Here is a 20,000-nt window from a genome sequence, read left to right on the forward strand (position 1 = left end):
TTTACACCCACCCCACAACACCCCAACTATAATGAAATGAAAGAAGACATCGCAGAATTCTGCAGAAAATTAAGACTTACTGAAGAGGTATATGACAAATACAACGAGGACGAATCGTTAGTCAGAAATAGGAGTAACTACACCCCCTCTAAAGGTAAGAACAAAACACTTGATGATTTCTGTGACCACATATCAAATTACCCATATCAACATATGCACAAACAAAAACACAAACCAAACTTCAGCAAAAAAGAATGGGCTGAGTTGAACAAATTAAAACAAGATGAAACAATAACAATCAAAGAGGCCGATAAAGGGAGTGCTGTTGTCTTAATGGATACGACATTTTACATAACTTTGGTACTATCTATGCTGGAAGACACAACATACTATGAAAAGGCACAAAACTACAGTCAACAAAAAATAATGAGGGAACTAAAATCCATGTTAAACCCATACAAAGAAGGGCTCACCGACAAAGAATATGATTATATGACCAATTTCACAAGTAAAACCAGCCAATTCTACGGTATACCCAAGATACACAAAAGTGAGAAAATAAGTAACGCATGCAAGATAGCTACAGACAAAATAATTAAAGTCCCTAATCCTAATGACCTCAAATTGAGACCCATAATAGCAGGTCCCGCATGCGAAACCCACCGCCTCAGTAACTTTTTAGACACCCTGTTAAAACCACTCCTCAAACATGTCAAAAGCTATATAAGGGACGACTTGGATATGCTCAATCACCTACCGAATACTATAAACAAAACACCATACTGGTATCCTTCGATGTAGTCAACCTCTAATCCAATCTCCCCCACAACCTAGGACTAGAGGCAATCCAATTCTGGCTAGAGAATCACGCCAACGAACTCCCACATCGGATCAAAAAAGAATTCGTGTTTGAAGGGGTTAAATTCACCCTGGAAAATAACTTCTTCGCCTTCAAAGACAACTTCTACCGGCAAAAATAGGGGACTGCGATGGGTACACGAATAGCCCCCTTCTTTGCCAACCTAGTCATAGGATATCTAGAGATCAGTCTGTATCGTAATGTTCTAGAAAGATATGGCAGCCCTTTCTCCATCTACATAGAAAACAACTGGAAGAGATATCTAGATGACTGTTTCATTCTTTGGCATAAAAATATAGAAAAACTCAAAGAATTTCAAGAAATTTTTAACGGACTCGACGTAAACATCCAATTCACGATGGAATATAGCCAGCAACAACTCCCCTTCCTCGATATCCTCATTAAGAAAGCTAATAATGTAATAGAAACAGACATATATTATAAGCCTACAGATTCTAAGCAATATCTTCCATTCAATTCATGCCACCCCAGATACACCAGGATGAATATCCCCTTCAATCTAGCAAAAAGGATATGCACTATAGTTTCTAATGCAAACACCAGAGACACACGACATCAAGAACTAAAAGATACCCTTATCACCAGGAACTACCCACCTTCACTTATTGACATGTGCATTCAACGTGCCCTTCAACTTAACATCAAGGAACTGAGACATCCAAAATCAAAGAAAAACTTACGACCAAAAGCCTTACCATACATCTCCACACACAACCCTCTCAATAATGAAGCCTTCGGCACCATCCTCCACAACATACCCCTCCTAAAAAAAGACCACAGAATGAACACAATCCTCCAAACACACACGATCATAAAAAGCAAGAGACAGCCTAAATCTATGAAAAGTCTCATAACACAAACCCGAATACACTCTTCAACACAGAAGCCGACAGTAAAAAAATGTGGAAGATCCAATTACGGGATATGCGATTATCTAATTGAGGGATCAGAGTTCTCCTTCAAACAGGGACAACGGTTTACAGTGAAAAGCAACTTCACATGTGCTTCGGAGAACCTGATATACACACTAACCTGCTCTGGGTGTCAAGAGCAGTACTTAGGCCAAACAAAAAATAGTTTGCGTAAAAGAATGGCCCTGCACAGACACCAGATAAAAATTCCCCAAAACAGAAAAATAGCTTTCAGCCAACACATAGATACTTGCGCCAACAACAAAACACCAGGCTTCAGGATTCCACCACCCCTACCAATTTAGGGACGATACAACCTCGAGACAACGAATAAGTAAAGAAACTCTCTTTATAACAAAATACAGGCCACTACTTAACGGGTCTACGACAAACGATTAATATACCTCAACTTTAGAAAAACAGAAATATACACACACAAATATTACATTCCAAAGAATCCATTACAAATCAGCCCCAATCACAGCTATAATCCATAACGTGCCAACTTCAAGTCATACAACACCTCACTACATTCACTCATTCATATTCTCCCTTCTCGTTTTTCTTCTTCTTCCTCTTCTTCATCATCATCATCATTATCATCATCATCGTCGTCATCATCATCTTCTTCTTCTCCTTCTTCTTCTTCTTCATCTTCTTCTTCTTCTTCTTCTTCTTCTTCTTCTTCTTCTTCTTTTCTTCTTCTTCTTCTTCTTCTTCATCATCATCATCAACATCATCTACTTCTTCTTCTTCTTCTTCTTCTTCTTCTTCTTCTTCTACTCTACCTTCTACCTCTTAACTTTATCACTAATGCTTTTTAGTATAACACCTACGCAAATTCCATAAACAAACCTTTCAATAGAAATATTCTCCTGAATTGAACTGCAACTGCTAGCCGCCACTGACCATTCAAAATACGACCATCAAGGCACTCCCAAATATTTCCACCCCCTCTCCTCATCAACCTCCTCCTTCTTCTACCCTACCAAGAATTCACAATGGCCTCGAACAAACAAGTGCAAACAAGGGAGACAAAGAAAGGCAGAATGCCACTTATATTTGAACACTATACAAATATTCCTTTAAAAAAACATTTCTTTTAATTTTTCTAAATTTAATTATTTAATCGTTACAGTTGAAAAGGTCTCAAAATGACCGAAACCGGTACTGAAATGTTCTTTATAAAAATATTTTAGCATTTTCTATTTTGACTTGTTTTTCATATATATCAACTCGTGTGTTCCATTTCACCCTTATACATATATATATATATATATATATATATATATATATATATATATATATATATATATATATATATATATATATATATATATATATATATATTGTGTATGTATATGTATGTTGTTTTACTTAATTTAAAATATATATACACACTAATTATGCAACTATTTAACTATATTTATAGAAACAAATAATACTTAGGCCTATAGTACCGTAGACGTACTTATCTCAAGGCGTGTATATACATATATGCATATATATACGCATACATACATTTATACACATTTGTGATATGTAGGAGTGTTAATGCATTAACCAAGCTTAGCCTTCTTAACATGTGGTTCTTGGGAATATAGTGGCTCTTGGAGAAAGTTTGATTGTTTAGACACACATATATATAGATATAGTTCTATATAAAAAGATTCCACGGGCATACGGGGTAGTTGTTAAGAGCTCGAGCTACTAACCCCAAGATTCCGAGTTCGATTCCAAGCAGTGACCTGAACAACAACAATAATAATAATAATAATAATAACAACAGCATCGAAAGATACCCTAGGAATGAGAACCCAGGTTCGAAATTTCTCCAAGACACTTGATGAAGGATGGAGGGTATATCAGCCGAAACGTTGTGTTAACAAAATACAAGATGAGGACAAATATCCGTCTAATGTAAATAATGTAAATAATATATATAAATGTCTTTGTAATTTGTTTTTTAAAACTTAACTATTGAAGGACCCTTCTGTTTTATCTTTCTCACTTAAATTATCGAAATTGGAAAGTGAATACTTAATCATATTATTGTCTCACTTTGCTATTGAAAAAAGAAAAACATGAACGACCAATTGACATAAAGCTTTATTTATCTATTGTATTTCGGGACGGTCATTTTTTATTACTTGTTTTGGTAAATAAACACACGCACTATATATTCGTTCTTCACCTGTTTATTTCTGTTTTTATTCTAAGTCCATTGTCCGGAAATCATTCAGTCTTTCTAACTCTAGAGATATTTCAAAGTCAACCAAGGTCAAAGAGTTAGAAATAAACCTCAGTGGTAACGAAATGATATGTACAGGTCTGTGGATGGCTTCTTGACAGTAATGTGAATTAAAATTATTTCATTACCAGGTGTTCTTTTACTCGTTTCAGTCATTTGACTGTGGCCATGCTGGATCACCGCCTTTTTGTCGAAGAAATCGACCCCTGGACTTATTCCTTGTAAGCCTGGAGCTTATTCTATCGGTCTCTTCTGCCGAACCGCTAATGTTACGGGGGCCATAAACACATCAACATCGGATGTCACACACACACACACACACACACACACACACACACACACACACATATATGAAGGGATTCTTTCAGTTTCCGTCTACCAAATCCACTCACAAGGCTTTGTTTGAACCAAAGCTATAGTAGAAGACACTTGCCCAAGGTGCCACGCGGTGGGGCTGAAGCCGGAAATGAACCATGTGGTCGGTAAGCAAGCTTCTTATCACACAACCACGCCTGCGCCTAGGAGAACTGAAGGAAAATCCTTTGGTAAACGGAAACTAAAAGGAGCCCGTCGTATATACATACATATATACATACATACACACACACGCACACACACACACACACACACACACACATATATATATATATATATATAGATAGATAGATAGATAGATAGATAGATAGATAGATAGATAGATAGATAGATAGATAGATAGATAGATGGATAGATAGATAGATAGATAGATAGATAGATAGATAGATAATTAATAATAATACATAAAAAGTGTGTTATTGTCTCGAAGATTTTCATGGTAGTTGAAAAGTCATTAGCGTCTATTTCTAATTCAGTACGAGGCGAAGCAATTGGCTGAGCCCTGATTATAAATAAGTATATAATTATAGAATATTTTGTATATTTCACGTAAAAGGTTTTTTTAGCGTTCTGACTACTCGGTAAAATTATTATTCTTTAATTATTTAATCAATTTTACTCACTCTCTCTCTCTATATATATATATACATGTATATATATATATATATATATATATATATATATATATATATATATATATATATATATATATATATATATATATATATATGTGTATATATACATGTATATATATATATATATATATATTATATATATATATATACATGTATATATATACATGTATATATATTTATATATACATATATATATATATATATATATATATATATATATATATGTATATACATATAGGAAAAAAGCAACAAGAATGGATCAAAATATCGGTACAATTGTTTCGTACGAAGACATCTTTAATAAGGCTACAAAAATTGCAGTAAATATAGGTGGCTCGTACTCATCAGCCGAAAAAACATCCGAGATTTCCAAACATCAAAGGGGGTAATGTTACACTCGTGAAACATCATGGAAAGTTCTATAAAAATGGAAATTTAGATAAGAATTTGGTTTCTAAGATTTCAATTAGTATTACACAGTCATATATCAGGTTTTTAAAAAGTATTTTCAAAACATCTTAGTTTTCCAGGAAGTGAAGAAAAAGGTGAGGGTGTGAATATATCCTTATTGAAGAAAGTTGGATTCCTGGAGATATGATGAGAATTATTGTACTCACAGAATATGCGTTTGTCCATATATAGTTTTTTTCGCCTGATGGGTACGGGCCATCTATATTTACTACAATTTTTGTAGCCTTATAAAAAGATGTATTCTTACGAAACAATTGTACCGATATTTTGATCCATTCTTGTTGCTTTTCTCCTATTTGTAATCTCCCCACTTTATCGTATGGTTAACACCGAATAGATTTCTTGTGTATCCTAGTCAAGTACCATATTCATGTGAATTCAATAGAACTCATTTGAATCTTAAGTTCTTAAACCGTATATATATATATATATATATATATAAACTATCACTTCGTCGGTTGCGACGATCAGAGTTCCAGCTAATCCAAACGATGTCCTTATCGTGAAATTACCGTTGCTGAGCACTCCATAAACATGCATACACTTATCTTAGTTTCTTTGAATGAATATCTTAAAAGGAAACTCTCTAAGAAATCCCATCATATTCATACATACACAAATAAATATTTGTCAGTGCTAACTACATCCCCAAGGATGGAGCCTTGTATCTTTGCTGAAAACCGGCTCCCTCCTCAGTGGAAGATTTATAATCATTAGAAAATTGAAGATACACGCACTTGCTATTGGTTAGCTCCCCTGATCTGTATATTTATTTCGAAATCCTGCGTAACCTTGCGTTGTTTCGTGTCTTCTCAAACAAAACGGACGTTATTACCAGTTTCATTATTTATCCATAAATAAATGATATTTATTCACCAATGCAATGTTGAGTATTCATTCTCAGATTTCGATACTAACGTCTATATATATGTAAGTGTGTGTGTGTGTGTGTGTGTGTGGAGGTGCAATGGCCCAGTGGTTAAGGCAGCGGTCGTGAGGTCGCGGTTTCGATTCCCAGACCGGGCATTGTCAGTGTTTATTGAGCGGAAACACCTAAAGCTCCACGAGGTTCCAACAGGGAGTGGTGGCGGATCCTGCTGTACTCTTTCACCATTACTTTCTCTCATTCTTTCTTCTGTGTTTCTGTTGTACTTGTATTTCAAAGGGTCAGCCTTGTGACACACTGTGTCACGCTGAATCTGCACGAGAACTTCGTTCAGGACACACAGCCACTTACACGTTACTTTTCCGAGCAGGCTGTTCCGTTGATCGGATAAACTGGAACCCTTGTCGTAGTAACCGATGGAGTGCCACGACATGTGTGTGTGTGTGTGTGTGTTTGTTAGTTTGTTTGCATCTCCGTGACCTTGCGGTTCGGCTAAAAGACTAATAGGAAAAGCATCAAACTTAAGTCGAAGTTTTTGACGAAAATCCCTTGAAGGCGCTGACCCACCATAGTCGCAGCCCAATGACTGAAAGCAGTGTTATAGAACTTACCAGCTGTAATCAAAAAGTATCCAACCTTTTATTTAATATTTTGCGCAAAATAACAAAGCGTGAGCAAAATCTGCATGGGTATACGCAAAGATTTCCCCCTGCAGTGATGTGTTGGGTACAGCCTTGAAGTGTGCTGTGAGATTTTTTAAAGTCAAATTTTAAAAAAATATTACTTGCTTTTTGGCCAAAGTTCGGATAATTTTTGTCTACACCTAGTATTTGTAAATTTATTGGAATTTATAAACATTATGCACTAAAATGTTTCAGAATTCAAAAATTAAAGAAATGGATGAAAATCAGATTTGCAGTTTTAAAGAACTTTATTTTTCACAAAAAAACATTTCTAAAAGTTATTGTATTTCAAGTCTTACTGGTTACAGAAAACAGCCTTGCGATAATTGCTGATCTTGAAACGCAATTCTGAAATATACAAAATATGAATATATATATAGATATAAAAAAGATATAAAATTGCTTTAAAAAATCTAGAAGTTAATCTTATCTTCCTAAAATAAATCCTTGTAGGTAAAAGACTTAAATTAGAAAATTGCGATCAAGTGTCTATAGTATTTGCATAATTTACTATTTTTCTTTAGCCCTGGGCACATCGGAACGCTTAATCAATTACCATGGCATATTACTGACGAAGATCACAACGTTACATATGAACGTGACTTTGGTCCATCACAGTATATAAGGCCAGCAATTTCCAATGACGATAGAAGCCGATACCAATAACACCACTTTATATTCATTTCTTTACTGCCCACAAGGAACTATACACAGAGGGGACAGTCAAGGACAAACAAACGGATTAAGTTTATTATATCGACCCCAGCGCGTAACTGGTACTTATGTAATCGACCCCGAAAGGATGAAAGGCAAAGTCGACCTCGGCAGAATTTGAACTCAGAACGTAACAGCAGACGAAATACGGCTACGCATTTCACCCGGCGTGCTAACGATTCTGCCAGCTCGACGCCTTACATAATCTTTTCTACTATAGGAACAAGGCCTGCAATTTTGTGGAGGGGACTAGTAGATTGCGTGAACCCCAGTATTTCACTGGTACTTATTTTATCGACCACGAAAGGATGAAAGGGTGAAGTTATACTCGGCGGAATTCGAACCCGAGTATAAACAGCCGGAACAAACAAAGCTAAGCCTTTTATCCGACGCTCTAAAGGGATTGATAACTCACCGTTTTAAACGGTTTCAAATTTTGATAGAAGGCGAATCATAGAGGAGTTAATGTTTGTCCAATTTCCATCTCATCTACCAAAAGCATTCTGACAGTTTTACTATTACTATGGCCGCTAGGACTCTAGATCTTTCTGTAATGCGATAATTTAGAAATAAACGTGTCAAACGAAATATAATAAAATGAAATATAAAGAAGTTACTTACATTGGTTTTGACAATATGGCGGAGGAATTTCGCTACATCTTTGAGTTTGGGGGTCAAAGAAAAGATTGAATTGACACGGCATGGAAGGGTATGAGGTACGCTTGAAACAGGGAATATACCTGTGGCAGTCAGCAGGGTCACGGTTCATGCCGTCTGGGTATTGGTTACAGAGAGGATCATCTGAAGAGAAAATGTTTTAATAAAGTTTTAATGCAAGCGCGATAATTAATTTTGGTCATATCTCGATTTTTAGAAAATGTAGTCACAAGGACCATATATTATGAAATAGTATCAAATTATACAATATATACATCAGTTCACATATATACAAATGCAGATATATATTACTTCCGGGTTTCGTAGAGGAAAGACGCGTTTGCTTTTGCTCTGTGAAAAAAAACAAGAAGATTTGCATAAATCGACGAAATAATCTACTAAAACTAACAAAACGTAGAACTTGTTAACTCATAACGATCTACTAAAATACATTAATTAAAAATATATTAATTAAAAACGTAATATATTTCGCTTGAAGCCAAATATAATACATTAAAGTTAGTTACGCATGCTAGATTCTTCGCCGTAAAAGCACGTGGTGGCAAGTCTTTAACTTATCTCCAACCAAATGTAAGAAGGAAAAAGAATTGTTCTCTTTTCTGTTTTGAAAGAAAACTTCTTCGTACAAGCACGAAGGTTTGGACTGTTCCTTTTACGATAAGTAACGTTTTCATATTTTTGTTTATTATTTTTTATTTTCCTTTAATGTAAGCTAACATCTCAGTTACGATTTACGACGCCATCTTTGTTTACATTCTGAGAATAACTTTCTTTCAATTTCTGTTTCGCTTTCAATTTATCTTTCATTTTATCTCTATAAAACTAATATTTAAAAATTCGTTTCATATGTTTATTTTCATGTAATTTAAGCTTACGACTGAGAAATATAAGAGCATGGACAATTGCTAGTGGTGATCCGCCGAGCAACATCATCGCTGCCGCGCTAAACAACAATGGATTTCATAGAACCATTGACCAAATAGAGCGAATGAAAGGAGAATTTATCCGGTCTTACATGCTTGTAAGACCACACATCAAAACATTGGATAACATAATTGAAAAGTATTGTGGCAAGGCTGATGGGGATGAAGAGAACGAAAAGGAGAAGGAAGCCGGAAGTCTGTGTGATCCAGGAGTTCCTCAGGAAAATGGATCACCTACCTCGGTGACCGACCAGGTAGTGAAGGATAGGGCAGCCAAGCGAGCAGAAACCGGAAGCCCCCCTGTAGCAGTGGTCCAACAAAGAAATGAGAAATTAGAAAAACAGAAGGAAAAAGGAAGGACCGAAAACAAAAATAAGGAGGGAAAGGGAAGAAAAGGAAAAACGACCAAAGCTGAAACCCCGACCCACCACAAAAACAGCAGAGAACCCCATGTGGGATCCAATGCCAACCAGTACACTTCAGGAAATAAGAAACCTGGAAGGCACCGAAGAACCTGTAGATTCTACCTGCGGGGCAAATGTTGGCATGGTGAGGACGGCAAAAACTGCCGGTTCGCCCACCCGACAGCCCGCCAAAACTTCAGGGGACTCAAAGAAAAAAGCTTTACTGAGGGAAGGCAAGAAATGTCTCCCAGGAAAACTTTCAAAAAAGAAGTGCGCTCCTCAGATGTTCTGCGCAACGCAGCAGCTGAGTAAGAGTCTTTTTTATGGATGGCACAAAGAATTGTCCAGTAGCTAACCTGGCTACACCAAGCACAGAGAAGGAACCCTGCCCACCACTATGCAAGACCACCACAGTCAACAGACAATGGATGGCCTCCCCTAACACCTGCACAGCCGTCACCCCAATACTTTCAATAATTATTGAGGGCCTATTGCATCAAAGTAGGAACAATATTCCTTTCCTGACAGATCTTACTACTTGCAATCAAGCCCTATGCATAGCACTCGTGGAAACTCACCTCAGCCCTGATATAGAAGTCGCAGATGTACACATACCAAACTATGCTATACTGCGAACAGACAGAAGGGAAAGGAGCCATGGTGGAGTTGCTGTATGCATTCGAGATGACCTGACACCCGAGGTCTTAATGACATACTTAAATTCGGTATGTGACGCTCTAATTGTATACATAAGACAACATAATATAATCATATGCAATACATATTGCCCACAGGGTGCCCCTAATCACATAGGCAAGTTTGAAGATTGCCTCACAAGAATTAAAGAAATCCTCATGAATCTGGAACACCACGTGACCATATTTCTTATGGGTGATTTCAACTTCCCCAACGTCAAATGGCCTGAAGGTCTCATACTCTCAGGAATGAATCATTGCAAGCAAGTACAGGTGGAGTCCCTGCTCAACGTCACCAACGCCTTATTCATGGAGCAAGTTGTACTCAAATCAACTAGGGCGAATAACATTCTGTATCTCTGCTTCACGAACAATATGGACATCATTCATGATGTGAAAGTGACACCGACATTAGTTTCGAATCACAACATAATAGAGTTGTCTATGTTTGGGCCAAAAGTAACCAGAGACATACAGCCTAAAGGAAGCACCCAAAATCTCCGGACTGGCCGGAATGTCTCTCCACACCAGACATTGACGTGAAACTAGAATGTTTCATGTCTTCTGTGCAAGCCGTATGCCAGAATTATGTTCAAGATCACAAAGCCAACACAAATAGGAGCAAGATTCCAAGAGACAGGAAGATCCTCATGAGACGACGGACGAAGGTTGCAAATCGTCTCAACGAACTTCCCAAAAGTAGCGAAACGTCCCGCCTAAAAACAACACTGATTGAGATCGAAAAAAGGCTGCAACAATCCTACGTGAGGGAGAAAGCAGACAAAGAAGCCTAGGTTATAAAAAACATTAAATCCGACCCAAAGGCCTTCTTTCATTACGCGAAAGAAACAGTCTCAGTGCACTACAAGATAGGACCCCTCCTCCAAAAGGATGGCTCCCTCACAGACAGTCCAACAAAGATCAGTGAGATGCTTTACCACCTCGTTGGAACACAGACAAGTGAACGAAACAGTGGACTTCTTTGCCGCTTCACCTATAACCAGCGAGGCGGTAACAATAGAATGTATTGACATTGGCGAAAAAGATGTCCTACTAGCCATAGATGGAGTGGACACAAACAACTGCTGTCCAGATGGTTTTCCAGCAATCCTCCTTAAAGTTTGTAAGCATGCCCTAGCAAAACCCCTCAAGATTCTCTTCCAGAGCTTTGTTGCGAATGGCAAACTGCCAAGCAAGCTGAAGGAGGGAATAATATGCCCAATACATAAACGGGGAAGTAGAGCAGATGCCAAAAACTATAGGCCTATCACTCTGACTTCACACATCAGCAAAGTCATGGAAAGGATAGTCAGAAAGAAACTAATCGCATTCCTTGAGGAAAATAACTTGCTGAGTGATACCCAGCATGGTTTTCGACCAGGTAGGAGCTGCCTGACCCGGCTCTTACAAAATTATGACTGGATTTTGAGGCAGTTACTCAACAAATCAAATGTGGACGTAATCTACCTTGATTTTGCAAAAGTTTTTGACAAGGTGGATCATGCTATGATATGGCACAAACTGCGTGACCTCGGCATAGATGGAAAACTTGGAGTTTGGTTACATGACTTCCTGAAAGATTGGAGTCAGGCAGTAGTGGTTAATGGAGCCACCTCTATGAACACACAAATATTGAGCAGTGTTCCACAGGGCACTGTCTTGGTACCATTGCTTTTTATATTGGCCCTCTCAGATATGCCCTCAAATGCCCGGATGGCCACTCTGGCAAGCTATACAGATGATACGAAAGTCTCGCAGAAAATACAGAACACCAGCGATGTTGCAAAACTGCAGCAGGAGGTGGACTCGATCTACAGATGGGCTGAGGATAATAATATGCAGTTTAATGCTGAAAAATTCCAGGCCCTGCGCTACCAGCATCCAAAACTGAATATTAAACTTACAGGATACACCGGTCCACAGGGAATTTCAATCCCAGAGCCTAAGTCTGTGAGGGACCTAGGAATCGACCTGAGAGATGATATCTCTTTCCAAGTGCACATTACCAGGATGACGACAAAGTGCAGAAGACTGGCTGGATAGAACCTAAGAACATTCAGAACCAGAGATGAGGAAACAATGATGGCCCTCTGGCGGACATTCGTCCTCAGCCGCCTGGATTACTGCTCACAGCTATGATCACCCACCAGCTTAAAATTACAGCTGTCCTTGAAGCAATCCAGAGACGATTCACAAAGAAGATTGTCTCTTTGGAACAGCTCAGCTACTGGGAAAGCTTGAATCAGCTAAGACTCTACTCCCTGGAGAGAAAACGGGAGAGGTGTGCAGTAATATACGTCTGGAAGATCCTGGAAGGTATTGTGCCAAATTTTGGCATTGTAAGCTACACCAATACTAGAATGGGACGACACTGCATACTGCCAAAGATCCCAGCAATGCCATCACGCTTCAGGACCAGCTTCTGCAACAGCCTGGGTTTCAAGGGCCCACAGCTTTTTAATATTCTGCCAAAGAGTCTGAGGAACTTGCACAAAGTAGATGTATCGGTCTTTAAATCAAAGCTGGACATCTTCCTGTCGAGAGTCCCAGATAACCCTACCTCACGGCAAGAGGTGCAAATGAGAGTAGCTATGTCAAACTCCATTCTTTACCAAGTGCCACATATTAGAGGGGGTTCTTCGTAATAACAGTGTAGCACAAAACGGCGGTGCATCAGCATGGCCGCAGCTCTGAGCTGAAACAAGCAACATATATATATATATAAACACACACACATATATATATATGTATATATATATATATATATATATATATATATATATATATATATATATATATATATATATATATATATATATATACATATATATATATGTATTTATATATCTGTATATATATATACAGGGAGAGAGAGAGAGAGAGATCGTTAGCTACTACACACATTTATTTCTCTCTATGTGTTTTTTCTATGTCCCTTTCTGAATAAGAGCGTAGGCTCGAAACGTAAAACAGTTTTTCTTTTCCTGAGTGTTATACTAATACATCTGTTTGTTTGTACATGACCTGTCTTCGTCTTTTGTTTTTTTCGTAAACTCTCGTTTAATAATAATAATAATAATAATAATAATAATAATAATAATAATGATGATTATAATAATACTAATAATAAGCAACCATACTCTGGGATATGCCGATACACACAGATAGAGAAATTAAGGCCAACAGACCAGATATAGTTGTCAGAGATCATGAAGAAAAAAAATGCTTTCTAATTGATATATCAATACCGGCTGTTGACAACGTGTCTCTAAAAGAAATGGAGAATCTCTCAAAATACAAAGACCTGGAAATAGAGGTAACTAGAATGTGGAATCTGAAAACAGAAACAATTCCTATCATAGTAGGTGCATTAGGCATGATAAAAAAATATTAGTGAAAGCACGCAATAAAAATAAAACTACTGAATAACAATAATAATAATAAATAATAATAATAATAATAATAATAATAATAATAATAATAGTAATAATAATAATAATAATAATAATAATAATAATAATAATAGTATAATAATAATAATAATAATAATAATAATAATAATAATAATAAGATAGTGCTCATGGGAACTGCTCATATTCTACGCAAAATACTTGTTATGTAATCTCAACTTTTAAAACAAACAACTTTCGTATGGTTTTTAGGCATTCACTAGTACAACACTAAGTACAAAACCAAAAATACGGAACCGTAGGCATAACACCACCACGAACTTCCAACATGTTGTCTGTTGAGGTCTCTGGGTAGGAATTAGAGCCTGCTTGTGCAAATGTAAAGCAAAAGTCAAACATATAATAATAATAATAATAATAATAATAATAATAATAATAATAATAATAATAATAATAATAATAATAATAATAATAATAATAATAAAAATAATGATGATAATAATAATAATAATCATAATAATAATAATAATAATAATATTATAACTTGATAATAATAATAATAATAATAATACTAATAATAATAATAATAATAATAATAATAATAATAATAATAATAATAATAATAATAAAAGATAGTGCTCATGGGAACTGCACATATCCTACGCAAAATTCTTGTTATGTAATCTTAAGTTTTAAAACAAACAACTTTCGTATGGATTTTTAAACATTCACTAGTACAACACAAAGTACAAAACCAAATATATGGAACCCTAGGCATAACACCAACACGAACTTCCAACTTGTTGTCTCTTGAGGTCTCTGGGTAAGAATTGGAGCCAGCTTGTGCAAATGTAAAGCAAAAGTCAAACATAGAATAATAATAATTATAATAATAATAATAATAATAATAATAATAATAATAATAATAATAATAATAATAATAATAATAATAATAATAATGATGATGATAATAATAATAATAATAATAATAATAATTATAATAATAATAATAATAATAATAATAATAATAATAATAATAATAATAATAATAATAATAATAATAATAATAATATATAACTGCGCCCTTTTAAAGCCTAGCAAGACTCATGGGCCTGGTTTCCCGGTTTCTGTGGCGTATGTGTTCCCCAGCTGGATGGGACGCCAGTCCATCGCAGCGTTACTCATTTTTGCCAGCTTAGTGGACTGGAGCAACGTGAAATGAAGTGTTTTGCTCAAGAACAGAACGCGACGCCCGGTCCAGGAATCGAAACCACAATCTTACGATCATGATGCTGACACCCTGAACACTAAGCCATGCGCTTCCATTACTACTACTACTACTACTACTACTACTACTACTACTACTACTACTACTACTACTACTACTACTACTACTACTAATAATAATAATAATAATATTAATAATAATAATAATTATAATAATAATAACCCTTTCTACTATAGGCACAGAGTCTGGAATGTTGGGAGAGGGGTCCAGTCGATTAGACTGACCCCAGTACACAACTGGTTCTTACTTTCTCGACCCCGAAAGGATGAAAGGCTTAGTCGACCTCGGCGGAATTTGAACTCAGAATAGATGAAATTCCACTTCGCATTTTTTCCGGCGTGCTGACAGGATCTAGGATGCATCACCCAAAATCTAACATACAAAGGCTTATATACAACGTATAGAAGGTGGTAGAGGCCTTATACAATTGGAAAACTACTATAAAATAGCCACCATAGGACTGCAAAAATATCTACTTCAGAAGGAAGGAAAACTGATACAAATAGCGGCAAAACACGAGCAAAACAAAAAACAGTTTTCAGTATTTAAGGAAGGTGACAAATACAAACAAGATATCATACCACCTAACAAATATGAAAAAGAAGAAGATGAAGAAACAACAAAAGCTATAAAACAAATGAAATCCAAACTTAAAGTAGAACAGCAACGAACCATGATAAAATGAATGGCAAGAAAAGACCCTTCATGGCAAATACTGGACTAAACTAAATGCAAAAGAAATAGACAAAGAAAAGTCCCAGCAAATGTTGAGAAGCTCAGAACTCAAAGCAGAGACAGAGGGATTTTTAATTGCAACACAAGACCAAAGCCTCCCCAACAGAAATTACCAAAAACATATAATGAAAAGAAATAAAACAAGTAACTGCAGAATGTGTGGAGATGGGCAAGAAACAATAAATCATATATCTTTGGCTGCCCAGTCCTGGCTAAGAAGGAATATATAATCACAGACAGGACAGAGTTGGGACCTATATACACTGGAAGCTATGCCAACATTATGGAATAACAACAGAAAAAATATGGTATAGGCACACACAAGAAAAGGTCACAGAAAACGTGAAAGCAACCATACTCTGGGATATGGCAATACACACAGATAGAGAAATTAAGGCCAACAGACCAGATATAGTTGTCAGAGATCATGAAGAAAAAAATGCTTTCTAATTGTTGTGTCAATACCAGCAGATGACAACGTATCTCTAAAAGAAATGGAGAAACTTTCAAAATACAAAGACCTGGAAATAGAGGTAACCTTAATGTGGAATCTAAAACAGAAACAATAACTATCATAACAGGTGCTTTAGGCATGATAAAAAATATAGCAAAAACACCAGGACTTACAAACACATATATATACAGAAAATTGCACTACAAAGCACCGCACACATCCTACGCAGAACACTTTCAATACAGTAACCATCAGCGCACCACAAATCACAGCACATACCCAAGGCACACGGAGCTGCGCTCGGTAGTGAAGTGAAAGCATGCTATAAAAATATAATTACTGAGTTATAATAATAATAGCAATAATGATAAATATATAGATAAAGAAACTTACCGAATCTTCCTCCATAAACTGGTTTGTCGCAGTCATCATATTGGCTGTTCCGCCACACACAGACTTGTTGAGATTGAGAAAACACAGTTTGGTTACCACATGCCAACGGTATGGGAAACATAGCATTACATAAGTAGAATTCACTGCAGTTACTTGGGGATCGGACAAAATGTGATCCGGCTCTAACTTGTGTCTGCTGACACAGAGTCATGATACTCTGACTGTAGACTGTTGACACTGCGATCAAGAGAATGGCGGCCACAAAACGGAACTCCATTGTTGTAATTTTATCAATTATAGAATCGAACGAGAGTTAAGACGAATGGCTTGCAAAAACGCTATCACAACAGACTAGTAACCTCTGTAAATGTGTCTCAGATCCCTAACAGTGAGCTTCTTATATAGGCCTTAAATAGGGTTAGGGTGAGGTTTTGAATAAGAATTAGGTAGTAATTCAGGTTCTTTTTTTAAAATTGATCTAATATTTGGTCTTACTTCTTCAAGCTAACAAGCCTCCGCCCAACGACCGTATTAGATAACTAGTTTATCTGTGTTGTCATTGTTATAGTTGTTGACGTTGTTGTTGTTCTCCTCCCCCTTCTGCTCCGCTTTCTCCCCACCTGCAGATTAGTTATCAGTTATGTCAATGGTGATGAAGGAGATGGCCTTAGCGTTTTATTGATAGTTATTATTCTCTTACAACTGACACTACATACATACATATATGCATATGTATATAAATATATATATATATATGTGTGTGTGTGTGTGTGTGTGTGTAAATATATATATATATATTATATATATAAATATATATATATATATATATATATATATATATATATATATATATATATATATATGTGTGTGTGTGTGTGTGTGTGTGTGTGTGTGTGTGTGAGTGTGTGTATGTATATATATATATATATATATAATTTTATAAATATAAGTGTATTTAAATATACATATATATATTACTATATATATATATATGCCTGTAAGTATTTATATACATATCTGCTTTTATATATGCATGTAAATATTTATATATATGTATATATATAAATATATGTATATAAATAAATAAAGCTATGTAAATATATACACATATACATAGATATGTATATACACACATGCACACACACACACGCACACACACACACACATATATATATATATATATATATATATACATACACACACACGCACGTATAAAATAGACTTTAATTGAAGTACAATTTCACCGAAATTAAACATATCTAAGGTAATAAATGTGAATGTCAGTGTGTCACGCTTTTTCAGCTTTAATAAATCTTTTCTACTGCAAGTACATGGACTCATATTTATCGGAAAGGGATTAAGTTTATTCCATCAACCCCAGTGCGTAACTGGTAATTTAATCGACCCCTAAAGGATGAACGGCAAAGATGACCTCGGTGGATTTCGAACGCAAAACCTAACGGCAGCCCGCTGGCTAAGCGAGCGGGCCAACAGCAGAAAGAGTGGGAGAAAGAGTGGTGAAAGAGTACAGCAAGGACCATCGCCCTCTTCCGGAGCCTCGTGGAGTCCGCTGCCCTAACCACTAGGCCATTGCGCCTCCACTCACACACACACACACACACACACACACACACACACACACACACACATATATATATATATATATATATATATAAATATATATATATATATATATATATATATATATATATTTATACATATTTCGTTCCAACAACCGGTTAAACAACCATGCACAAGAAACCCACACCACTCGCAATGATTACCAACGAAGGCCTCCTAGAACACCACACCCGAATATGGGATATCGGGACGCTCTTGTCAATACTGTTCCAAGAACACACACCATAAATCACAACAGGAGACCCAACATCAACAAAGAACAACTATATAATAGCTACCGTCCCAACCACCGCATTCATTTTTTAGACCCAATACGCAAACACAGAGACAGAAGATAGCACCAAACAAGCAGGAGGAACCAAAAGTGATAAAAATTATCAATCTAAGTCACAAGGAACTAACAGCAAACCAAATAAACATACTTTCCAAAGGACTCAAGTTTACACCCACCCCACAACACCCCAACTACAATGAAATGAAAGAAGACATCGCAGAATTCTGCAGAAAATTAAGACTTACTGAAGAGCTATACGACAAATACAACGAGGACGAATCGTTAGTCAGAAATAGGAGTAACTACACCCCCTCTAAAGGTAAGAACAAAACACTTGATGATTTCTGTGACTACATATCAAATTACCCATATCAACATATGCACAAACAAAAACACAAATCAAATTTCAGCAAAAAAGAATGGGCTGAGTTGAACAAATTAAAACAAGATGAAACAATAACAATCAAAGAGGCCGATAAAGGGAGTGCTGTTGTCTTAATGGATACGACATTTTACATAACTTTGGTACTATCTATGCTGGAAGACACAACATACTATGAAAAGGCACAAAACTACAGTCAACAAAAAATAATGAGGGAACTAAAATCCATGTTAAACCCATACAAAGAAGGGCTCACCGACAAAGAATATGATTATATGACCAATTTCACAAGTAAAACCAGCCAATTCTACGGTATACCTAAGATACACAAAAGTGAGAAAATAAGTAACGCATGCAAGATAGCTACAGACAAAATAATTAAAGTCCCTAATCCTAATGACCCCAAATTGAGACCCATAATAGCAGGTCCCGCATGCGAAACCCACCGCCTCAGTAACTTTTTAGACACCCTGTTAAAACCACTCCTCAAACATGTCAAAAGCTATATAAGGGACGACTTGGATATGCTCAATCACCTACCGAATACTATAAACAAAAACACCATACTGGTATCCTTCGATGTAGTCAACCTCTAATCCAATATCCCCCACAACCTAGGACTAGAGGCAATCCAATTCTGGCTAGAGAATCACGCCAACGAACTCCCACATCGGATCAAAAAAGAATTCGTGTTTGAAGGGGTTAAATTCATCCTGGAAAATAACTTCTTCGCCTTCAAAGACAACTTCTACCGGCAAAAATAGGGGACTGCGATGGGTACACGAATAGCCCCCTTCTTTGCCAACCTAGTCATAGGATATCTAGAGATCAGTCTGTATCGTAATGTTCTAGAAATATATGGCAGCCCTTTCTCCATCTACATAGAAAACAACTGGAAGAGATATCTAGATGACTGT

The 20,000-nt window shown here is 36.3% G+C and overlaps 1 protein-coding gene across 1 annotated transcript; it reads right to left on the reverse strand.

Moving 5' to 3' along the window:
• Positions 1 to 7,321: 7,321 nt before the first annotated feature.
• Positions 7,322 to 17,174, reverse strand: LOC115213521. Its single transcript, XM_029782535.2, has 3 exons — positions 16,787 to 17,174; positions 8,428 to 8,607; positions 7,322 to 7,440 (listed from the first exon to the last, which is right to left on the reverse strand). Coding segments are annotated over exons 1-3 (459 nt in total). The 5' UTR covers positions 17,064 to 17,174; the 3' UTR covers positions 7,322 to 7,438.
• Between the last annotated feature and the right edge of the window lie 2,826 nt (positions 17,175 to 20,000).

Source organism: Octopus sinensis, linkage group LG6 (genome assembly GCF_006345805.1).
Source record: "Octopus sinensis linkage group LG6, ASM634580v1, whole genome shotgun sequence".
Classification (NCBI taxonomy): Eukaryota; Metazoa; Mollusca; class Cephalopoda; order Octopoda; family Octopodidae; genus Octopus; species Octopus sinensis.

What these genes read in the sequence shown, in the direction of transcription:
- LOC115213521 (XM_029782535.2), bottom strand. Translation starts at nt 17,063, where the DNA reads ATGGAGTTCCGTTTTGTGGCCGCCATTCTCTTGATCGCAGTGTCAACA. An exon ending in AGTTTATGGAGGAAGATTCG is followed by an intron (nt 8,608 to 16,786) that starts GTAAGTTTCTTT and finishes TTTTCTCTTCAG; the next exon opens with ATGATCCTCTCTGTAACCAA.